At 43.5% G+C, this 24,914-nt stretch overlaps 1 protein-coding gene across 2 annotated transcripts in view; it reads right to left on the minus strand.

The window, feature by feature from the left end:
* Positions 1 to 352: 352 nt before the first annotated feature.
* Positions 353 to 24,914, minus strand: part of LOC118400070 (disintegrin and metalloproteinase domain-containing protein 12-like) — a 144,897-nt gene continuing 120,335 nt past the window's right edge. Inside the window, exons 12-23 of one of the 2 annotated variants that reach the window (XM_052476268.1) lie at positions 22,864 to 23,041; positions 19,177 to 19,266; positions 18,609 to 18,804; positions 18,063 to 18,171; positions 17,291 to 17,489; positions 16,936 to 17,013; positions 14,493 to 14,601; positions 13,937 to 14,075; positions 13,430 to 13,544; positions 11,604 to 11,852; positions 3,326 to 3,495; positions 353 to 3,209 (exon numbers count right to left, since the gene is read on the minus strand). In XM_052476268.1, the coding sequence (XP_052332228.1) occupies positions 3,155 to 3,209; positions 3,326 to 3,495; positions 11,604 to 11,852; positions 13,430 to 13,544; positions 13,937 to 14,075; positions 14,493 to 14,601; positions 16,936 to 17,013; positions 17,291 to 17,489; positions 18,063 to 18,171; positions 18,609 to 18,804; positions 19,177 to 19,266; positions 22,864 to 23,041 (1,687 nt within the window). In that variant the 3' untranslated portion in view covers positions 353 to 3,154. Of the gene's footprint in view, positions 3,210 to 3,325; positions 3,496 to 11,603; positions 11,853 to 13,429; positions 13,545 to 13,936; positions 14,124 to 14,492; positions 14,602 to 16,935; positions 17,014 to 17,290; positions 17,490 to 18,062; positions 18,172 to 18,608; positions 18,805 to 19,176; positions 19,267 to 22,863; positions 23,042 to 24,914 lie in introns of both variants that reach the window. The other variant, XM_052476264.1, reaches the window with a different exon arrangement.

Here is a 24,914-nt window from a genome sequence, read left to right on the forward strand (position 1 = left end):
CCTATATTTCTAAAAGCTTTATTATTGTTGCTTATTTTTTTTTTTACATATTGCATTTATGTATCTAAACCTGCATTTTTACCTGGATATTTGTTTTGCATAACAACAGTTTTAACTGTATGAGATTTTTATGGATAAATGAAATAATAAACCATCAAGAATAGCCTCAAGACACAAATGATTGACTTGGTTTCGCTTTACTGTACAGATGTCTGATTAAACCTACGAGAGGGAGACACATTTCACATTGCTGTGCGGATGAGTCATGTATTATTATTTGTAATGTGTTTGTGTTAAGTCTTCTGCCTACATTCGCCTGTACAGTCAGCAAAATAAATGCATATAAATCAAATGAACAGCATAAGAGAAATCTCATTTATTTGGCTCTGCAATAATGTTCAAGTACTCCAACTGCTCCAGAATCCAATCTTTTACCATAATCCTCATTCCAAATGGAGTTCAATAATAATAATAAAAAAACATGTTTTATTGAACAGGAGAAGCCATCACTTTGTGGTTCTCACTGCTCTTGTAAAATAAAATACTGATTGCTGACAGATACTATATTTACACTAACTGTACGATGGCTTTTAACTTGAAAATGTAAGAGTGAAACAAAAAATACACTACATTTGTAGAAAGCAACTTTTACAAGTGAATAGACCTGAAGATCTGACTAATGCTGATAGCAGTTGATCTAAATCTGTAAAAAAAAGGAACATAGACAGTGTAAATGCAACAACACAATGCAAGTCTGATGAGTAGCGAGTAGTGCATTCCACACTATTGAGCGACAAGACATACACTGCATTATGAGTACACACACATGCATCCATTTAATTAAAGCACAACAGTATATTGGTGATCACAATACATTGCAGACCAGGTTTGATATGTTGTTTTACAACCTACAATAATGCAACATGTGCCCCTGTTTGGTGCTGTACTTAATACTTTTTAATGTAAAAGTTCCCCCCCCCCCCTGTTGAAACAACCTTACAAAGTAGTTATGAGAGTGAGGTCATAACTTCATATAGTAAGCTTGCTAACATACACACACGCAGGCATTCACGCACACACACACACACCCTGTGCCATGCCAGAGGACTGAGCAGTATGATGAACACTCTTACTCAGCACCCATCAGAGCTATATTTAATGAACCATATTGTGGCCAAGACATTATGTACCCACAGTCTCTACTTTAATTTGGACAACATTTTAATGTATTGAAAATCAATTGTGTCACTTAGTCCGCAAATTAAAGTAAAGTAAAGTTTAAAGGGAAAAGAACAGGACATTAAGTACAGCTATTGGATGTATTTGCTGTAAGACTGTAATGTTTCAAAGGACAAATTCAACTTAATTGGAATTGTCTTGAAAACCTCAAGGAGAGTTATGTGCCAATGTGTGAGACCGAGCTCCAATAGTAAATGAATAATGATAACCATGAAGTCAAGTACCGGCAATTACCTCGTAAAGTAAACCACTTTGGCATACTTTTGTCTGAGTAAACTTTGAAAAGATAAAAATGAATAAAACATTGGACACCATCTAAGTGGGGTTTGGACTCTTCACAACACTGAAGTCATCTTGACACCACAGCATCAAGTGAGTTGAAGTGTAGCACGCTCCTCCACCAGCCGTTATATTGCATTATTTGGTGTTGCTGTGATTCTCTGGAACCCAGCAGTGTCAGCTCATTTTAGACTCTCCTGGCCCCGCTGGGAGCATTGCGTATTGCACAACTGCCAGCAAATACTCCAAACTGTGTGTAAGAGAGTTGAGTATTTATGAAAGCGGTGACTACAGCATATCCTTCAAGCCTGTGGTCACAACATGAACTATTAAGGGCATGTAAGAGCCCAAAATCATTTGTAAGTTTGTAAACGTGTTGAAGTTCGCCAGCGGAGAAAAACTTCAAGGTCAGAGATACTTTTATCTGTGGTACTGTAGTTATATACTTGGGTCCAATACCCTGTCAATTAACTCATATTAGGGTACATATGAATAAAGATCATGTATGTGTCTCCTGACACCTCCTGTCTCAGCCTCCAGTATTTATGCTGCAGTCGTTTGTGTCAGGGGGCTAGGGTCAGTTTGATATATCTGGAGTACTTCTCCTGTCTTATCCGGTGTCCTGTGTGAATATTAATATGCCCTCTCTAATTCTCTCTTTCTCTCTCTCTCTTTCTCTCTCTCAGAGGACCTGAGCCCTATGACCATGCCTCAGGACTACCTGGCATGATGACTCCATGCTGTCCCCAGTACACCTGGCCGTGCTGCTCCTCCAGTTTCAACTGTTCTGCCTGTGGCTATGGAATCCTGACCTGTTCACCGGACGTGCTACCTGTCCCAGACCTGCTGTTTTCAACTCTCTAGAGACAGCAGGAGCGGTAGAGATGCTCTGAATGATCGGTTATGAAAAGCCAACTGACATTTACTCCTGAGGTGCTGACTTGCTGCACCTCCGACAACTCCTGTGATTATTATTATTTAACCATGCTGGTCATTTATGAACATTTGAAAATCTTGGCCATGTTCTGTTATAATCCCCACCCGGCACAGCCAGGACTGGCCACCCCTCATAGCCTGGTTCCTCTCTAGGTTTCTTCCTAGGTTTTGGCCTAGGAAGGCTCATAATAATGTCTGGAACAGAACAAATGGAATGGCATTAAACACAAGGAAACCATGTGTTTGATGTATTTGATACCATTCAACTTAATCTGCTCCAGCCATTACCACAAGCCCGTCCTGCTCAATTAAGGTGCCACCAACCAACCACCTGTGGTCGAAACACACCGCAATTGACATCTCCAACATGTCAGTCCGACACTGTTGCAGATTATGAAGTGAGTGGATGCCTTGGAGTGCGAAAGCAGTTCTTATTATCGACAAACTGAACATAAATTCCCAGTCCCTAACACTGCTGCTTAGTGATTTACAAGGTATAGACATTAAATAGTTCATTTGTACCTGAGCGAGAACAACAAAAGCACCTTTCAGAGGCATAGCACCAATGTTTGAAGTCAGTCCCCTTTTCCCAAAACTCTGAGACCCTTTCAAAGTTGCAAAGGTCTGGTAGAGTCCTGTAGTGCAAATATGGGTCTCCATCCATAGAGCACCCCACTATTCCATCTCCATTTCTTTGTGATCAGCGGTCGAAATGATGAGTCTTAGGCAGTCTCTGGGATTGTATGGGTGCAGGTCTGAAAAGGGAGAAAGAAAACATGCAGAGCAAACATTTATTTTATTTTCATACATTTTTCATTCATACAGTATATAGCTATAAACTTTTTGCCAGCCAGCCCACCGTAGCACAGACCTGTTTGGTTTTGGAATGGTGAGCAGGGTCCTGGGCACGGTGGGGATGGGGATAGGGATGGGTCCAGGGAGGCGGACCCCCACCACCGAGGTGCTGCTTTCTACCCAAACACGCCTGTCCAGAGGGTCTGCAGGCAGGGGCTTCTGGGGCGGACTGGGCTTCTCACGGTCCTAGGAACGACAAAACAAAGTTGAAGAGTAGTGTTGGCACAGAAACCTCACTAGAGGGCACTGTGTTATAGAGTGTCACCAGAATAATGTATCTGTCTGTTCTGTAGCCACCACCTCCGTAGCAACTCTCTCTGGAAGGTTATCTAAATGAGGTGCCATCATGTGTTACTAATCTAAAATGGGGAGGGCGAGGTAATGGCAAACATCTGCTAGCAGCATCCCAGCTGCTCTGCACAGTTTGTAGTAGGAAAGGAACAAACCTTGAGCAATACTCACAAATAAGTGCCAAGTTATAGCAAACACCAAATTCAAAGGATTTAGAGAACAGAATGAAGTGTTAAAGGCAATTCTACAATAACAGAACGAGGCCAAGACTCCAATATTTCACTTTAAAATGTTTTTAAAAAACTATGATTGCAAAGTTAGATAAACCATACAACTGTATGCACAAGGATAACTTTGAAGAATTTCCACTGAACATTTTACAAAAACACATTGACTTGAAGAACAATGCAGATGCAAAGTTTGGTAACAGAATGATGGTTTGTGCTGTTTGAGCCGTCATTCTGTTACCAAACTTTGTGTTCTTAACATAGAGATGTGCATTGAGTTGTAGGGTTTGTTTAACTTTGCAATCACTGTTTTTTGTTTAAAGTGAAGAATCGGAGTCTCAGCATCTTTCCGTATCACCACAATAGGAACGAGAAAGCATGCCCATGCTCGCACATGGAAAAGTATCGCTCGAGTCTGACAAAATGGAATGTAACTTTGTAATGACACAATTTCACGTGTAACAGTATAGCTTCCGTCCCTCTCCTCAACTTGGGTTCGAACCAGGGACCCTCTGCACACATCAACAAGGAGGAGCAGACACCCATGATCTGGGTCAACAGCTATCCATGTCACATCGGTTAGTTTCACCCCCCTTTTGACCTCCTCCATTTCCGCAGCAACCAGTGATCCAGGCCAACAGCATCAATGTAACAGTATAACTTTCGTCCGTCCCCTCACCCCGACCCAGGCTCGAACCAGGCACCCTCTGCACACACAGACAACTAACACCCACAAAGCATCGTGGGTAACAAAGCATCGTTACCCATCGTGCCTCAAAAGCCACGGAACAACTACTTCAGGTCTCAGAGCGAGTGACGTCACCGATTGAAACGCTATCTCGACCCCGCCCTGTGCAACTGGGTACTGGACTTCCTGACGGGCCGCCCCCAGGTGGTGAGGGTAGGCAACAACATCTCCACCCCGCTGATCCTCAACACGGGGGCCCCACAAGGGTGCGTTCTGAGCCTTCTCCTGTACTCCCTGTTCACCCACGACTGCATGGCCACGCACGCCTCCAACTCAATCATCAAGTTTGCGCATGACACAACAGTGGTAGGCTTGATTACCAACAACGACGAGACCGCCTACAGGAAGGAGGTGATGGCCCTCGGAATGTGGTGTCAGGAAAATAAACTCACACTCAACGTCAACAAAACTAAGGAGATGATTGTGGACTTCAGGAAACAGCAGAGGGAACACCCCCCTATCCACATCAATGGAACAGTAGTGGAGAGGGTAGTAAGTTTTAAGTTCCTCGGCGTACACATCACAGACAAACTGAATTAGTCCACCCACACAGACATCATCGTGAAGAAGGCGCAGCAGCACCTCTTCAACCTCAGGAGGCTGAAGAAATTTGGCTTGTCACCAAAAGCACTCACAAATTTCTACAGATGCACAATCGAGAGCATCCTGGCGGGCTGTATCACCGCCTGGTACGGCAACTGCTCCGCCTACAACCGTAAGGCTCTCCAGAGGGTAGTGAGGTCTGCACAACGCATCACCGGGGGCAAACTACCTGCCCTCCAGGACACCTACACCACCCGATGTCACAGGAAGGCCATAAAGATCATCAAGGACAACAACCACCCGAGCCACTGCCTGTCCACCCCGCTATCATCCAGAAGGCGAGGTCAGTACAGGTGCATCAAAGCTGGGACCGAGAGACTGAAAAACAGCTTCTATCTCAAGGCCATCAGACTGTTAAACAGCCACCACTAACATTGAGTGGCTGCTGCCAACACACTGACTCAACTCAAGCCACTTTAATAATGGGAATTGATGGGAAATTATGTAAAATATATCACTAGCCACTTTAAACAATGCTACCTAATATAATGTTTACATACCCTACATTATTCATCTCATATGTATACGTATATACTGTACTCTATATCATCTACTGCATCTTTATGTAATACATGTATCACTAGCCACTTTGTTTACATACTCATCTCATATGTATATACTGTACTAGATACCATCTATAATATAATAATATATGCCATTTAGCAGACGCTTTTATCCAAAGCGACTTACAGTCATGTGTGCATACATTCTACGTATGGGTGGTCCCGGGAATCGAACCCACTACCCTGGCGTTACAAGCACCATGCTCTACCAACTGAGCTACAGAAGGACCACCATCTACTGTATCTTGCCTATGCCGCTCTGTACCATCACTCATTCATATATCTTTATGTACATATTCTTTATCCCCTTACACTTGTGTGTATAAGGTAGTAGTTTTGGAATTGTTAGTTAGATTACTTGTTGGTTATTACTGCATTGTCGGAACTAGAAGCACAAGCATTTCGCTACACTCACATTAACATCTGCTAACCATGTGTATGTGACAAATACCATTTGATTTGATTTGATTTATTAGAGCGCACCACCGCTAACGAGCTAGCCATATCACATCGGTTACACATGTGTACAACATCTGATGACCTACATCACTATACTTGGTGTTTTTGGAGCTTTTGTTCTTATCCGTGCCCTGGCACTGCAGAATGAGCATGAGGAGGTATATCGCTGGTTGGGGTCTGTTTCTCAAAACCAAGTGAAATCTGTCACGCCCTGACCTTTTATTCTCTATTTTGGTTAGGTCAGGGTGTGACTAAGGTGGCCAATCTATGTTTTCTATTTCTTTGTTGGCCGGGTATGGTTCCCAATCAGAGGCAGCTGTCTATCGTTGTCTCTGATTGGGGATCATACTTAGGCAGCTTTTTCCCATCTGTAGTTTGTGGGATCTTGTTTTGGTACTGTGCTGTTCAGCCCTACTAAACTTTACGTTTTGTTTGTATTTTACATTTTTTTTGGTGTTCATTGAATAAAATTAAGATCTTTCAACAAAATCGTCCAAAAAATGTCTGGAATCTTCCATAACATGCCATTTATATAACGCATGAGCTTGTCCTTCAAGGGTGTAAAGTGTGTCCTGGACTAGATGACTTTGTTGGGACTTCCAGCTCTGTAATGTTTCACACATCAGCGAGAAGGTGACTTACATCAACCATGCTTGAATAACTGTGACCCCCTGATGTGAAAGATTATTATTCCATTATGTGAGTGGTTTGACCATGCATACATGGCAGCGGTAGGTAGGCATGGCATAGTGTGGTAGGTAGAGAAGTGGGGTTGTAACAGCACCTGAAGACATGACGTGTCATTTAACGAATCAGTTATGAATGGCCATCCCCAGTGACGTCATCATCAGTGGCAACTCTGTTGTAGTCGATCATCAAGCTCTTAGACCAGATACGACTGCCCCCACAAAAACACATTTGACTGAGTCTACAGTACTAGTGTTAATGTTTTGTAGCTTAAACCACATCTTGTGACTTGGACTTGGAGTTAAATTGTATTAGGACAAACAGTGGAGACCACTTCTTGTGAAACAGCGGTCTGTTTGTTGCTTCAATTTGCCTTTCGAAACACTAAACTCAAAGAATAAGATCACCTCCTGGGGATGGCAGCTGAATCGTCTCCTGATTCAGTTAAACCAGAGGCGCCACAGAGGTTGAAATAAAGACCTAATCAGATTGAAGCCTTCTCTCCAGCCTGGTGTGGCTCCCAGTAAGTTGAAGTGCCTCTAACCACTCATCCTGCATCAGATAGGTTATCCTCTCTCTGATAGTTAAGGGGTAGGGTAATCTGATACTAGATCTGTTGTTAAGGGCATCTAATACCTCAAGTGTTGTGTGTCTACCTCTCTGTGTTGGGTAGATGGAGAATGAATCCCACACAGTGGGGGTAGTGCTGGACCAGGTACTCCACTACTGCAGTAGTCTATGTAGACGAGACGTCACATTGGACACCATATAACATAATATGGACCCCCACATTCAAAACCAACTGTGCCCCTCAGCAGACCTCCCAAGTCAAGATGTACCTTTTGTACCATGCTGACAACCCTCGGGCAGTTAGATAGCATAGTAGACATTTGGGTTGTATGTACTACATAAATATACAGCTCACGAGTTTGAATTTCATCAGTTTTGTTTCAAAGATAAATATGTACAAGAGAGCCTGAGTACAAGATAACCTGAGTAATAATAATAGTAATGATAAATGGGACTTACAGTGCCTCCGGAAAGTATTCAGACCCCTTGACATTTTATTAGGTTACAGCCTTATTCTAAAATGTATTACATCGTTTTTTTCCCCTCATCGATCTACACACAATATCCCATAATGACAAAGCAAAAACATTTTTTTTTTTTGCTAATTTATTTTAAGAAAAACAATGAAATATAACATTTACATAAGTATTCAGACCCTTTACTCAGTTCTTTGTTGAAGCACCTTTGCAAGTGATTATAGCCTCGAGTCTTCTTGAGTATGACACTATAAGTTTGGTACATCTGTATTTGGGGAGTTTCTCCCATTCTTCTTTGCAGCTCCTCTCAAGCTCTGTCAGGTTGGATGGGGAGCGTTGCTGCACAGCTATTTTATGGTGTCTCCAGAGAAGTTTGATCGGGTTCAAGTCCGGGCTCTAGCTGGGCCACTCAAGGAAATTCAGAGACTTGTTCTGAAGCCACTCCTGCGTTGTCTTGGCTGTGTGCTTAGGGTCATTGTCCCGTTGGAAGGTGAACCTTCACCCCAGTATGAGGTCCTGAGCACTCTGGAGCAAGTTATCATCAAGGACCTCTCTGTACTTTACTCCTTTCATTGTTGCCTCAATCCTGAGAAGTCTCCCAGTCTCTGCCGCTGAAAAACATCCCATCAGCATAATGCTGCCACCAACATGCTTCACCGTAGTGATGGTGCCAGGTTTCCTTCAGACGTGATGCTTGACATTCAGGCATAAGAGTTCCATCTTGGTTTCATCGGACCAGAGAATCTTGTTTCTCATGGTCTGAGAGTCTTTAGGTGCCTTTTGACAGCCAAGGGGGCTGTCATGTGCCTTTGACTGAGGAGTGGCTTCCATCTGCCCACTCTACCATAAAGGCCTGCTTGATGGAGTGCTGTGGAGGTGGTTGAGTCTTGGTGGTTCCAAACTTCTTCTATTTAAGAATGGAGGCCACTGTGTTCTTGGGGACTTTCAATGCTGCGTAATTCTTTTGGTACCCTTCCCCAGATCTGTGCCTCGACACAATTCTGTCTCGAAGTTCTATGGATAATTACTTCGATCTCATGGCTTTTTTGCGCTGACATGCACTGTCAACTGTAGGACCAATCAAGTTGTAGAAACATCTCAAGGATGATCAATGGAAGCAGGATACACCTCAGCTCAATTTCGAGTCTCATAGCAAAGGGTTTGAATACTTACGTAAATAAGGCATTTCTTAAAAACCTGTTTCCGCTTTGTCATTATGGGGTATTGTGTGTATATTGCTGAGGATTTTAAAAAAAATGTCATCCATTTTAGAATAATGTAATAAACATAATAAAATGTGTAAAAAGGTCAAGGAGTGGGAATACTTTCCGAAGGCACTGTATGTAGCGCTTTTCAACGACACAAAGTTGCCTTACAATTGTAGAAAAAAACACAACATACATATACTGTCCTTTGTTTGTTTTTACCATGGGGAACTGAACTCTGCTAGGCTGCTACACACTCCATTCTCACATATGTGATCCATCTGTTGCCACACCTCAACAGGGACTTTCTCAGAAGAAGGGGATGCATTGGATCTATATCTGTCTCTCTCCATCTCTTACATGCTCTTCCCTAACATCTGGGAGTAGTTGTGCTTTATACACCAGAGAGAATAGTAACATCTCAAAGTTAATGTCTTCCTTTTTTTTTTTTTTTTTTTTTTTTACAATGACGTGCATCTGCCAGTGCACTCTGCACCTCATAAAGCCATGGACATCTGACATGGTGCTCTACGCATACAGATCACCTGCCTGCATGAGCCCTGAGCAGACAGATTGAATGACATACTCTAGAAACAGCCCTGCTGGCTCAGCACAAAACAGGATTTGTGGAGAACAACTTTAAGGATGAAGCGCGTGGTAAAAAACATTCCAGTTGTTTGTAACTGGTTCCACAGCATTTGTTTGTTTACTCAACTACTCAAGTGTTACCTGAACTTTAAAAAAAAATGTTGTTGGCCCAGACTTAGCTCCAATTTGAGAAAACTTAAGCACAAATTCAGGCAACTTAAAGTGATGTGTTTGCTCAACTCGTCTCAAATGTTCATTCAACAAAAAACATTTTATTTGGCCATCTAAACTAAAAAGGCTGTGGAACTATTTACACACATATTTGACAGACATGATTATTTTGTCCATGTTAATTTGGACAGTAATTATTATTCAACATATCCTCACCTAGGATTTGAACAAACCACTAAAGTTCACAGCATAACGACCCTCCTGACGATCTTTCTGCTACGCCACCATGTCTGTGCCAATGACTCATTTCACCTGTATTACTACACTTTGCACACAATCTCAGCTCTGTTAAAAGTACAATCAAGTACATTTTTTAAATATATCATAGTGATTAAGGAGTCAAAATTAAAACAGAGTAAATATGCCCCACCAACATTAGACAACTACACAGAAAACCCTTACATCGCTGAAATAAGTCAATCAAATCCATGATGAGAGACTAGTCAGATTAACTGATAATAGACACAGACATTATAGCAGGAAGATCAGAATGCTGTGAACCAAAAAGTTGAGAGGACATTTTGAATAACAGTTACTGTATAAATGGACATGCACAATGTATTCATGTACTGTATGTATTCATGTACTGTGTGTATTCATGTACTGTATGTATTCATGTACTGTGTGTATTCATGTACTGTATGTATTCATGTACTGTATGTATTCATGTACTGTATGTATTCATGTACTGTATGTATTCATGTACTGTATGTATTCATGTACTGTATGTATTCATGTACTGTATGCTAACGGGTGTCAAATATGTAAGTTGAAAACATTGTATGTTAAAAGCACTGTGTGTGTGTTTGTGTATAACCAGTTGCACAGCCTTTTTTTAGTAAAGCCTTTATTTGCTCAAATAATAATTTCCAGCTGAATGAACATATGAGACAAGTTGAGCAAACACATTCATTTAAGTTATTTAGCTATGCCTTCCAGGGGTTATAGCAACACACTATTTAGTATGCGTGGTCCATAACTTATCCATTGTGTAATAATATGTCTATTGGGACCCAAGGCAGGGGTTTTGAATAAGTGAGTGAGGGAATACGTATTTCCGATTGCCCTTGTTAAATTTATGTTCTTCAAATGTTATGGATTGTGTGAATTAATAAATCTACTTTTTACTATGTTGTTTCCAGCAAGATCAATTTCCAAAGAAATCCCCAAAAAGGGAATTAGGGCAGCACGATATGGGCAAAAAATAACATTGCAATATTTTTACAAAATATTGCGATTGTGATTTTACTTGCGATATAGATCAAAACACTTGGGTGAACTGATGGAATCCTAGAAATAGAATGATTTATATTAAAAAGCAAAGTGGAAAGCAGCATATTTTTGGTTTGGAACAATCTGTTGACTGCATTTGATCTAGAACAGAACAGCATCTAAACTTATAGAGAATCTAACAGCGAGGAGGAAGAACTGCGCTACTTGAATGAGTAAACTATAAAAACAAACATTGCATGCAGCTGAGTGACATTTCAAAGAATTACATGTGACATGAATCTCTTGAGATATGGATATTGCACATGTCAATATTGCGATTTCGTTGTGCATTCAATTAATTGTGCAGCCCTACAGAAAATACATTGGATATTTGTATTCATAGCGGATGGCATGGCAGAACAGTGACTACTAACCTGGTCTATCCTGTAGGGCTGCTGTCTGGGCAGGCTGTGGCAGGGTGGTGCCCGCGGTGGGGAGAGGGCAGTGTGGGCCGGCAGGGCCCTGTGGTGGGGTGGGACTGGGGGCAGAGGTTGCTGTCCCACACTCAGGGAGACAGGCATGGGGTGGCTGATGTGGATGGGCTGGTAGTTGGGCAACCGCCGTAAGCTGTGGGAATGTAAACTGTGTGAAGGGAGGAGAGGCTCCAAACTCTGGTGGGATGGCTGTGAGGATGGAGAGAGGGGGAAGGGATATGGAGGGGAAGGGAGGTAGAGAAGAGAGCTGTTAGTTTGTGTTTTCTGTCAGGGCTTGAGCTATTATGTTCTCCTCCCTCTGCTCCTCCTCAGATCATTTATCTTATTTTCTGTTGGAGTCTCACAAACAATCATTTCAAACCCCTGTGACTTATGTACAGTAGCTGGATACCGCTAGGAGAACCCAGGCTAAAACTATACCCATGTTCTCCGTCATGGATGTACTATTACTATGAATTAACACGTTTCACAGGCAGTCAATAACAGAAAACATAGTAAGTGAATCTAACACACTGGTCAAAGCCAGCATCAGATTGCCTGTCCAGAACTGCTGTTAGTCCTCAAAAATAAACCTAATTGCTCCGGAGATGGATAGACTGGCTGAACTGGCCTGGCCTGTAGCTACGCTACGCCAGGCGACCTGCAGAGATTCTGCTGGAAATCTGGACAGGGGGAACTGTGACTGCCAGAACAAACAGTAAACAGCAAGTATACTGAATACTGCTGAGGAGCCAGAGTCACGTTCACTAGAGGAGACAATACTGGTGTTGGAGACGGAACTGGGTTAAGCATCCTTCCTAGCCAAGCCAGCAAACCCTTAACTCCTGAACTCTGACCACAATGATACACTCCAGCTGTTCTCCATGGGAATCAACTGTGGATGTTTTAATGCGCACACACGCACGCACGCACGCACGCACGCACGCACGCACGCACGCACGCACGCACGCACACACACACACACACACACACACACACACACACACACACACACACACACACACACACACACACACACACACACACGCCTGCACACACATACGCCCGCACACACACACACACACACACACACACACACACACACACACACACACACACACACACACACACACACACACACACACACACACACACACACACACACACACACACACACACACACACACACACACACACACACACACACACACACACACACACACACAGCCCTATGATGATACTGCACCATGATCACCATTTCATTTAAATGGTGCGGCTTCTCAATCAAAGTTTCTTCAGCCTTCTGCCAGCAACACTGTGGCCTCATTTATATTTCTTCAAGAAAGAGACGCTGAGACTAAATAAATGATACGCTTAGCCTTCAACTTGTTTTGACAATAAGTCTGGAATGAATAGGTTCAGATAAGCATGGCAAGTCTCAGACCAAGTTGATTCCCTGTTGTGGTGCTGCGGTTTTGATACAGTAGGATTGCATTAGAAATCCAATGATGTGTGACCGATAGTTTGTCAGCAGTTAGTTTGTAATACTTCTTTCCTAACACACATTTTAGCTCTCCCTACATCCATCTTTTATACAATGCAACGTGTACTTGTTACATCTTCCATTGTCTAGGCCTATAAGTGAACCATACTAATCAATTGATCATAAGGGAAGGTTGGGGGAAAAACTCCAGCTCCCTCATGTGTAACAAACAGTCTGTGTTCTACTAAAGTGACTATCAGGGAAAATCAGCTGCCCCTTAACTCAGCAGCAGAAAGAGACCCACCTTGTATACGCTGGCACCTGGAGGCTTGGCTGGGGGCTTGGCTGGGGGCTTGCGTCGTGAACTGTACATGGACTGAGTCTGGCTGGGACTGGTTGCTCTGGTGGATCCAACAGACCTATGAAGACAGAGAGGTAACATTCCAACTACTATACAGGGTCTTCTACTAACTACTATTATACATTTCTTAAAAAGCTGCAGCTTTGAGACACACAGTAACAGGCCTTCCTCTGTACACAAGGCCCACGTGCATTGTGAGGACTATGTGCTGGACTATGCGTCTTCCTCTCACATGGTTAGTGGTTAGTGGAGTCACAAGGTTACTATTGCTGTGAACACATCAAATCACCAGAGAGAGACCATGGGACCATAATGCATATTAGAAATAATATCTCTGTCATTTCTACAAGATAATCATCTCTACACGAAAGCATCTCTATAAAAGTATTTCGTCTTGATATCCAGAACATAAAATGAAACACAGGTGTGGGAGGAGGTGTCCTACTGCACCTCAGTTTATCCATGGTGGTCTTCTTGTTGGTGAAGAGCAGACGGACCAGAGTCTTCCTCTTGAGAAATACCAGGAACCCAGCACCCATCAGGCTGAGGAGGGTGGCCAGGATCGCCACGGCAACCCCCCTGCTGTCGGCTGACGTCACATACGACAACACGCACATTAATACACACACACGCACATCTACAGCACGGCACAAACAAGACACACAGGGAGTGTTAATAGAAGCCACGGCAGGGTTTTAGTACATTTGACATGATTTAAATGATTATTTCCTTCCGTTCTTGAATGACCAGACAGGGAAAGTTGTACGTGTCTAGTTGTAATGAGTTGTATGTCGCTAGGGTGAATAGGTGACCGAGGTAGATCCGTCTGCAAGTTTGGAGAGCTTAGTCGAGCTTCAAAGTGACTAAGTTTCTGTGAGCAGGTTATGAAAGTACAGCTACAGGTGCTACCCTGATTATTATCCCAAACTAACTCTCTTAATCGGCCCAGGTTTGTGGAACACAGGGTGCAGTTAGTGAAGTATAAAGAGGACAGAGTGTACTGTACCTGACAGTCTCATTGGTCCGCTGTCGAGGCTGCCTCCAAACCCCGCCCTCTCACAGAAGGGAGGGGCCCAGTGCTCCTCACAATGGCAGTTCTTCTTGTTGTTGCACACCTAGGATCCCAACGCATGCTGGTTAATATTCAGTTGACACATCTTCACCTGTACAATACAATACTGTCCATACCTTGTGTTCTACCAATAGATACTGGTCAGAGTACAGGAAGACTTGTGTGCTAGGCCTCGAGGCTCTAGGGATCATCCAACACACAGTAGTGAGAGACTACATGGCAAGGATCCATGGGATATGGCAAGTATGCATGACTTATTTTACGTACTTTATAAGCTACCAGTATGCATTGTACTTGCCTATGACACACATGACATACGAGAGATGCATTCATCTGGCCCACAGGCCTACAATTCCTCAGAAAATTCCTCAGAAAAGCCCACATCTGAAATGCTTGAATTACTTCTACAAATAAACTATACACTCGTTCCATCAGACTCATCGGTTTTCATGTGGCGGGCACCATAGACTGTGCAGTGTCAAACATGATGGAGAAAACATGTACAGGGGAGAGCCCATCCCAAAACACAGTTATCCGAGCGGGAAAAGTATCCAACAAGATTCCCTGGAGGGATAATGGAGTCCAGCTGTCAGCTGCAGGGAAGTCAGTGGCTGGGATCGCTCCAGATCGGATCTGGCCCCGAACTGGGAAGAGCTTTCCCTGCCTGCCTCAGAGTGACTGACACTCCCTTATGTGTGTGGAGTGTTTGGGGCCAGAGGTGGTCAGGTCAAGACTTAAGGACACATAAGAACCCCTGAGGGGAGCTCTAAAGATGTGATAGGATTATGTCACAACGTACTGTACAGTACACTTGCAAACACACTCATGCACATTTAACGTTATACAGAATGACATCTACACTGAGCCACATATGGAGATACACACTGGCTCTGGATTTATTTAAAGTCTTGGGTTGGTTAAGGTTGTGACATCATGTGGGTTTGAAATCATAGAGATCGTATTCAATTACTAGAGGGGCTATGTCATAAACACTCTATGTTCCATAATGGGGTGAAAATGGCAGCCATCTTGGTCAGCGAGAAATCCAAAACCAGTCTAATTTCAATTAACGGCAGTTGAGGCATAGGTGATGCATTTCCTGCTTTTACGCAGGATAATAAAAGTTTGGCATGTGATGTATCAGAAATGATGTAATAGAATTATAGTAAACCTAAAATATAAGTCCTATCATCAACTGATTTGAGACTTTGTATGGCTGTGGATCGACAGCATTGATTGAATGGAATGTTGGCATATTGGCAGTTAATTAAACAAATGTATGGAAATATTCCTCTAAAATGTCTGGCTAGCTAGCTAACACACATACAGTGAAGATGAATTATTCACATTCATTGTTTTAAACAATATCTTATGACACGGTCAAACCAAGGTTGACCAACTCTGACCAACATGGCTGACCTTTGGACCATCATAAGAAGGTTCACATCCAACTCTGACCAACATGGCTGACCTTTGGACCATCATAAGAAGGTTCACATCCATTCTAGTATTCTAATTCCTAATTCTATGGTCTGAATATAGTCAATATATAATGTTCAATTTAGATAAATAAAGACACTAATGTGCAGTTAGTAATAGGGGTGTCATCACCACCTAGTTCCACCTGTTCTTAACGAACGACTGGATCATACATCATCCAATTAAATGTCAAATCAAACTTAAAGGAAGCAATTATTATTAAGGTAGACTAGGGCCATTTCTTACTCCAGCTTTGAGTCTGTGTTTTATATTCACCTCTGTTAAAGGTGGGGCAACCATGCAGAGGTTCAAAAGTCCCAGTAAGAAAATCTGGCCCAGGGTCCTGCTTTTCATTCATTCATTAATTCATTCATTGAACAGGAAGACTTGTGTGCTAGAACTAAACAACAAAGTAAATCCAACATAAAAGGCTTCTCCTCGCAGTATTAATACCTATTCGAACAGCAGTGAGCATTTTGACTAGTGCAGTTTGATGCTTCCAGACTATAGCTACTTGCTAGTATTTTCTCCTGCTGCTTGGCCTGCCTTCTCTTTGCCAAAAGATGATGGATGGCACTTTAAGCAGAACATAAATGATGCCATTAGATGGGATTGATTTAAACCATCTGGAGAGATGAAGATTGATTGTAAAACCATCGGGGTAGCTGCCATGACTCACGGGCAGTGAGTTAACTACAACTACGATAACTACATTGGCGCTCTGTGTAGTAAAGGGCCTACTGTACTACTCTACTGTGTGGCAATGTTGAGGTCAACAAGATGCTGTGATGCGTTAATAATATTGACATGACAACAGTGTTAAGCTAACATAGGGAAATAAGTCACCACATTGTAGATACGCAACATAAAATGATACCCTCCGACACGGAGTACTCACCCCTCGTTCGCTGCACTTCCCTGAACATTGGTGCACACCAAACACACTGACATTCTGGCACTGACGATTTAGACACATCTATGGAACAGAGAAAGAGTCCTATTGAATAAATGACTTATCAAATGTGAAGTACTGTAGTACTCTAAATGTGATGTTAGCTATTGAATGGAAGGTCTATCTTCTGAGAACTGCTATCTATTCCATTCTCTGAGACCCAATTCAAATGATCCCAGTGATGACAGTAAGTGATTGGTTTGGAATTGGGCTAAATACAAGCCTTGGCATTAGCATCCTCACCACTGGTGACTCTCTCTAGTTCTGCTTGATAACAGGTGCAGCGCCCTACTACCCTCACCATGCCCTCTCCACACGTGGTGCCAGCCAGAACCAGTCCAGGGTCAGGCATGTCATCACCCAGGTAAACGTGCGTCCCCCGACACAGGATTCTCCCTCCTTCCTGAAGAGGGATGTTGGTTTCTATGGAGACGGCATTGGTGCCAATCACAGGCCGGTTGGCCCCTCCTTGACACTGAATTTTACCACACTTTGCGTCTCTGTGTTAAAAAAAACAACCCACATATTCATGCGCACACGCACACGCACACGCACACGCACACACACACACACACACACACACACACACACACACACACACACACACACACACACACACACACACACAAATGACAAGGCATAAAGTTAAACACTGACAATCTCTGACATGTGAGAGATGGTGTGTAATTGTAACCAAAGATGAAAGACAACTAGACAGCCTTTGTCTCACCTTAATGACTCCCTCAGTCCTCCAGTCATTAACGCAATTACATCAATTAACACATGCTTGATTAGAGATCCAAGAACAATTAGCCGACATGAATAGTATAAAGTGTTCATGAATGCTTCAAACTGTAATTTGCCTTATATCATCTCCAAATTGTGTTTTTAATTATTGTTCCTTCCTAGACTATTTCTCCCATATAATGTGCCATGCTGATTGTCAATTGGCACTCTTGATAATACCAATTCAGATAAACAACATTGTTTTATTCCTTGGTCTTTCTAGCTAGCTCTTTTTGCTTTTAAGGTCAATAGACATGACATACATCACAACAGCTGCTAAGTCTTACCGGGCTTCACATTTGGCAAACAATCCTTTGGAGTCCTTGCCACAGTTCCCGTAAGGATCTCCTGCCGAGTTGACCCTCTCAAAGCAGATCCCCGGGGCAGGTTTGGCTCCTGCAGGAGAAAGAGAGAGTGGAAGATAGAAAGAGAGTGAGAGAAGAGGGGGGAGTGAGAAGGGAAGAGAGAGAGAGAGAGAGAGAGAGAGGGAGGGGAAGAGGGAGATGTGATGAGTCAGAGATGTAACAGAGCATCCCATGAGCCAAAGGTAACCGCTGACCTCCAGATGTTAAGACAGGTCAACTGAGGAGGAACCTGTCTTCATCAAAAGGATTGTTTACATGATGTCTGTCAGCTTGTTCTGTCCAGGTGCTGCATGTTCTCTCCCTTGACATTGAACTGATTTATAAACTAGGATTAATTGTTCCTTAGCTACTTCAAGAAACATGTTAAGGAAAGTTAGATGTATTCATTTGATCTCTCCAAACATGGAAGACTGTCAAAAAAATAAAATCAATCAAGACTTCCTGTCCCCTGGGGGGCGCCCTACTGACCTGGTCCCCATAGTGTGATGCACTGCTGCTCGTGGGTCTGGCAGATGCCGTTGTAGCAGTATCCGTCCACTTTGTGGCAAGAGTGCCCGTCATGCAGGTACACGTTGGCAGGGCAGTGGGGGTTGGCACCAGTACAGAACTCTGGCAGATCACAGGAGTTACTGGATTCTCTACACGGTGTGCCAGCAGGCTTCAGCTGCAGAGAGAACACATAGACAGACAAATAACCACACACCCACAACTCAATGACAATGGAATCAGAAGGGCAAACTAAATTGAAAATGTTTGTCATCTTTTTTTTTGTACTCTGGAGGGCCCTGTGCTTCAACACAACTTGATTTAAAAGTCTACATTTTCTTTTTACTGTAAACTCTCGCTTTTTTAACATGTCAATGGAGCAGAGAATTTGATTTTTTACAAATCCTTTCAACAGGGAGGAAAGAGGGAGAAAGAGAGAGAAAGAGACATCACGAGAGAGCAAAAGTGCGAGGGACGGAGAGAGAGGGAGGAATAGACATTTGTGAGAGAGGGAGAGAAAGAAAGATAGAAACAGAAAGAGCAGTCTTACCCTGCAGTCCTCGCAGCACTGTCCGTGTGCACACACGGCATCTCCCTTCAGGGTGCAGGTGGTGGCATTGCAGCAGGGGTTCATGCATTCCTGAGACACAAAACAACAAATGGACCTCATTATCGGTCTGGAACCCCGAATCTCAGCTGTCGTTGCTGTGTCCGTGTCAGATCAGTCTTCCAGGTCAGCTGGTCGGACAGAGCACCGTCAGTCCTCAAGTCCCACAGCACAGCCCTTTAACGCTGTGAGCTAAAGCCTGGAGATACAATACCACGGCGCAAACAGACAGGAGAGAGCCCATTCTCTGTCAGGGTAAACAGATCTTCGGCCCCTGTACGGGGCTCATATGTTTCGGAATTGGTTCGCTCTGGTGTTAAAACAGCATTCTGTTTTAATGTCTATTGATGTGCATTCTATACAATGGGTGGGTGGATGTGGAGAGACACAGATCAAGTTTAGGGTGTATTGTAGGTTGGGGGTGTGGTAGGGTAAGGGGACAATGTTTGAGATTTCATGGAAGGTGAATCGAGTGAAAGGATGTTGTAGAGGTAGTTGAGTGGTTGGTGGGGTGTGGTGAGGTGAGGTTGGTGGGGTGTGGTGAGGTGAGGTTGGTGAGGTGTGGTGAGGTGAGGTTGGTGAGGTGTGGTGAGGTGAGGTTGGTGGGGTGTGGTGAGGTGAGGTTGGTGAGGTGTGGTGAGGTGAGGTTGGTGAGGTGTGGTGAGGTGAGGTTGGTGGGGTGTGGTGAGGTGAGGTTGGTGAGGTGTGGTGAGGTTGGTGGGGTGTGGTGAGGTGAGGTTGGTGGGGTGTGGTGAGGTGAGGTTGGTGAGGTGTGGTGAGGTGAGGTTGGTGAGGTGTGGTGAGGTGAGGTTGGTGGGGTGTGGTGAGGTGAGGTTGGTGAGGTGTGGTGAGGTGAGGTTGGTGGGGTGTGGTGAGGTGAGGTTGGTGGGGTGTGGTGAGGTGAGGTTGGTGGGGTGTGGTGAGGTGAGGTTGGTGGGGCTTTGAGGCTCCTGAGTGCTGGAGATGACAAACACTGAAACACAACAAAAGGAAAAGGAGCCCACACAGGGAATGAGATGAAGAGAATGAAGGGGTGTTAGACAGAGACAGATAGCTGCTGGAGAGGGAATGACAAGAGGTGATGGAGTGAGAAATGAACTGGGATTAAGAGAGGGAGAGAGAGTAGAAGTAGATGGTTCATGTGATAGATTAAAGGAGATTAAAGGAGTAAAGGACAGAGTACAGAACGGTGTTGAAACCCCAACTGGGCCTGTGGTGACATCACCGGGTCACGGAGGGGCACGGGGAGGGGGGGGGGGGTAATGGAACGGTAGTATGCCAACCCAAACTACACAGCTGGCATTACAGCGTACTAATGATTGGAAATACCTCATGCTGTAATTAAGGTGACACTGGTCTCATCATTGCTTGACAAATCTGTAAACACTTTAGATCGAATGACATCAGTGTGTATCATTGGGGTAGACTCAAAAGCACAGATATGTTCTGTTTATTAGTTTAGTCAATGGATGCCACAGTAAATGAGCTCGTCACCTCGGAGAGGAGTGGATACACAGAGTTATGTGGGTGTATGATGGAATGGGAGTGCTGAAAGAGTTCTATTGTGTGCATATTAAATGCATCTTCATCAGACCCCCCTAATGGTATCCTTAACCATTCTGTCATCCTTAAGACAACAATGAAAACAAAAACACACCCACATCCAGTTCATGACCAGCTTTCTTGCTGTTCTGTTTGAAGACGAACACCTCAGCACAGTGCCAGAGGGATTTCTGATATTCTGTGGGATGTGAGAGCAGCTGCTGTGGTGACGCTGAATACTGCTCCAGTACCTGTTCCCCAGATGTGGGTCTGGACTGGTTTGGACTGGCTTCAGTTCCCATGGCAGCCATGTCAGTGTGGTGCTCTGTTGTGTTGATGGCACAGACAAAGAAAGCTCCACCTCGCCCTGATTACTCTCTTGTTTATTAGGATTGTCACAAATCTGGACGGCACACTTGATGAATGAGTAAACGAACAGGATGTGACATTGTGGCACAGTGTCAGGGCAGTGCTCGGCACATATGGGAGGCTGACAGGGAGAGGGGGGGTCTGGGTAAATGGCTGAAAATAGCTGAGGGTCTCCAGTGTTTTGTAGTGTTATGCATGGAGTTGTTTTACACATCAATGTATTTGTCTTTGTGGCAAAATAACAATGTTGACAGCATGGCATGCAACTATACGTACGCAAATGTAGCAGAATGATGTTGTTACCATAAATTATGCACAGGCATTTTATTTTGAAGGAGTTGTACAAAGGACTCTTATTTTGATAGAGCAGAGGTGACTGGGTCAAGGGGTCCTCTCAAGAGGTGATACATTCATTTTTGGAGTAATTTACATTGTATGTGTATTTTAGCACAGCTGGGTTTCTGTCATTTAATTTGATGTAAAAGCACTAAACTGTATTATCTCATGTTTAAAACAGTGTGTAATGTCAGGTTTGATAGTGCATCCTTGGTTTGTTTAGTCATTTTGTTTGGTAACCTGTTGCTTCCCCTTTAATTGTCCTCTCGTCTACCTATCCTTGGGAGAAGGTATGTTGTCCTCTGCAGAATGCTCAATGAGGTTAAGAAGAATCCTAGAGCATCAATTGGAGACTTACAGAAATCTCTGGAACATTCTAACATCTCTGTTGACGAGTCTACGATACGTAAAACACTAAACAATAATGGTGTTCATGGGAGGGCATCACGGAAGAGGCCACTGCTGTCCAAAAAAAACATTGCTGCATGTCTGAAGTTCGCAATAGAGCACCTGGATGTTCCACAGCACTACTGGCATAATATTCTGTGGACAGATTAATCTAAAGTTGAGTTGTTTGGGAGGAACACACAACACAATGTGTGGAGAAAAAAAGGCACAGCACACCAACATCAAGACCTCAACTGTAAAGTATGGTGGAGGGAGCATCATAGTTTGCATCTGCTATCCTGCTTCAGGGCCTGGACAGCTTGCTATCATCGATGGAATAATAAATTCCCAAGTTTATCAAGGCTTTTTGCAGGAGAATGTAAGGCTCTGTCCACCAATTGAAGGTCAACAGACGTTGGGTGATGCAACAGGACAACGTCCCAAAACACAGAAGTAAATCAACAACAGAATGGCTTCAACGGAAGAAAATACGCCTTCTGGAGTGTCCCAGTGAGAGTCCTGACCTCAACCCGATTGAGATGCAGTGGCATGACCTCAAGAGAGCAGTTCACACCAGACATCACAAGAATATTGCTTAATAACTGAAACAGTTTTTTAAAAAGAGGAATGGTCCAAAATTCTTCCTGACCATTGTGAAGGTCTGATCCGCAACTACAGAAAACGTTTGGTTGAGGTTATTGCTTCCAAAGGAGGGTCAACCTGTTATTAAATCCAAGGGTTCGCGTACTTTTCCGACCCTGCAATGTGAATGTTTACACAGTGTGTTCAATAAAGACATGAAAACGTATAATTGTTGGTGTGTTATGAGTTTAATCACACTGTGTTTGTCTATTGTTGTGACTTAGATGAAGATCAGATCAAATAGTATGACCAATCTAAGCAGAAATCCAAGTAATTCCATAATTAGTATTTAAACTGTACAATATGATATAAAAAAAATTCCTCTGTGTTCTGTGTGGATGAATGTTACTGTACCTCCAGCTCTCCACAGTCACACTCCTCTCCCTCCTCCACATATCCGTTGCCACACTTCTGTCCCCCGTAGAGCACCTTGACCTCAGGCATGTTGTACAGACACATCCCCACTCCCTTCTCCAGACTGGCTGCCAGGTCCTTCTTACTGCAGGTGCTGAACACAGTAGGAAATGGATACCTGAGGGGCAAAGATAATGGCAACTTGTTGAGTGCAAAGTGTTGCATTCAACCAGTTGTGTGCACAATCCTTCGATATGGGCACAACCAATATAGAATGTTCCTGGCGTTCAAGGTCAGAGTTTCCATAAAACAGTCCAACAGGATATTACGTTCAAGAATGATCTGATTCATTCCCAAATGTATGTAATTCCAACTTCAAATTTGCTTTAAAAGTACATTTAGGAGAAGTGAATTCATAAGTAAATGTACTTCTTAGATTACTTTTAAATTCAGAAAGGATACACAATTCTGTTTTCTGAATGACATTAAATTCAGCATATAAAAAATGTGCTGGTTAAAGTTTCTTCCACTTGCGCAAGTCTGACCACAAGTCAGAGACCGCTATGATGACACACCAAATGCTTTTGCTGGATAATTTTTGTCTTCCTCTTTATTATTATTTTTTTTAATTTTTATTTTTATTTTACCCAGTTTTCCCCCCAATTTCGTGGTATCCAATTGTTAGTAGTTACTATCTTGTCTCATCGCTACAACTCCCGTACGGGCTTGGGAGAGACGAAGGTCCCCCGAAACACAACCCAACCAAGCCGCAGCGTGCATCCAACCAGGAAGGCAGCCAATGTGTCAGAAGAAACACTGTGCACCTGGCGACCTGGTTAGCGTGCACTGCGCTTGGCCCGCCACAGGTGTCGCTGGTGCACGATGAGACAAGGATCTACCGGCCAAACCCTCCCTAACCCGGATGACGCTAGGCCAATTGTGAGTCGCCCCACGGACCTCCCCAGGCTCTGACGGCCGGCTGCGTCAGAGCCTGGGCGCGAACCAGAGTCTCTGGTGGCACAGCTAGCACTGCAGTGCCCTAGACCACTGCGCCACCCGGGAGGCCTTTTTTTTTTTTGTCTCCTTCTGAGTAAACCAAAAGTGAGTTTGGGTAATCCAAAAGTTACATTACTGATTATAAATTTAGACAGGTAACTAGTAACTGTAACAGATTACATTTAGAAAGTAACCTTCCCAACCATGCTTATTCATTCATAAGGCCTTGGCACATATTTAACGGTTCGACACAGTTTCATAAGCACAAAGACAAACAAACAAACAAACAAACAAGCAATACAACAAAGCGACACAGCTTGGTCTGCAAGCCCCTTAGTTCATAAATATGTATCCGCCGCTCAGGCAGACCTAAGTCTTCAATCACAGAGGATCTTGGGTAATCTGGACCGTTTGAAGAAACCGTCTTCTGAAGTGGAGGGCTATGGGGAAATTACACATGCCTCTTAGTGCGTGTCTGTGTGTCTTCAACAACAACATCATATTCTACTTATACCACGCGGTGAAGCATATTTTAAACATAATGATCAGACATGATCAGACCTTTAGCTGCAGCCAAGCTTGTGGCACATACAGTACATTGACATTCTTGTTTGACTTTTAACCAGTCTGTGTATGTCTACATAAGAAAGTAAGAAAATCGGAAATAAAAACATCCTAAATGTAGAGAAATGTCTGTTTGTAACAGCTGTCCTCCCTGGGGGTTTCTGTGATGCCAGAGTGTGTACTGTATGTACCAACCAACTAACCACAGGAGGAGAGATGGATACACACTGCTGCTTCACCTCATTATCAACCCCTGTCCTCCTCTAACCTCCCTTCCATCACGCTGACAACTCTGACAGTAAGAGACTAAAGCCAAAGGACAGAACACTGAATGTGACAAATCTGTAATTACACTACTATAAATGGCAGCAAGTGGGCTGAGCCAGAGACTTATAGGCCTACAACACAACTATACTGTATGACTCTAGGCAGGTCTACCTTCAGTATGTAAAGCTGGCTAATGATACAGTGTACGGGACTGGTATTGGCAG

The sequence above is a fragment of the Oncorhynchus keta genome, chromosome 2 (genome assembly GCF_023373465.1).
Source record: "Oncorhynchus keta strain PuntledgeMale-10-30-2019 chromosome 2, Oket_V2, whole genome shotgun sequence".
Lineage (NCBI taxonomy): Eukaryota > Metazoa > Chordata > Actinopteri > Salmoniformes > Salmonidae > Oncorhynchus > Oncorhynchus keta.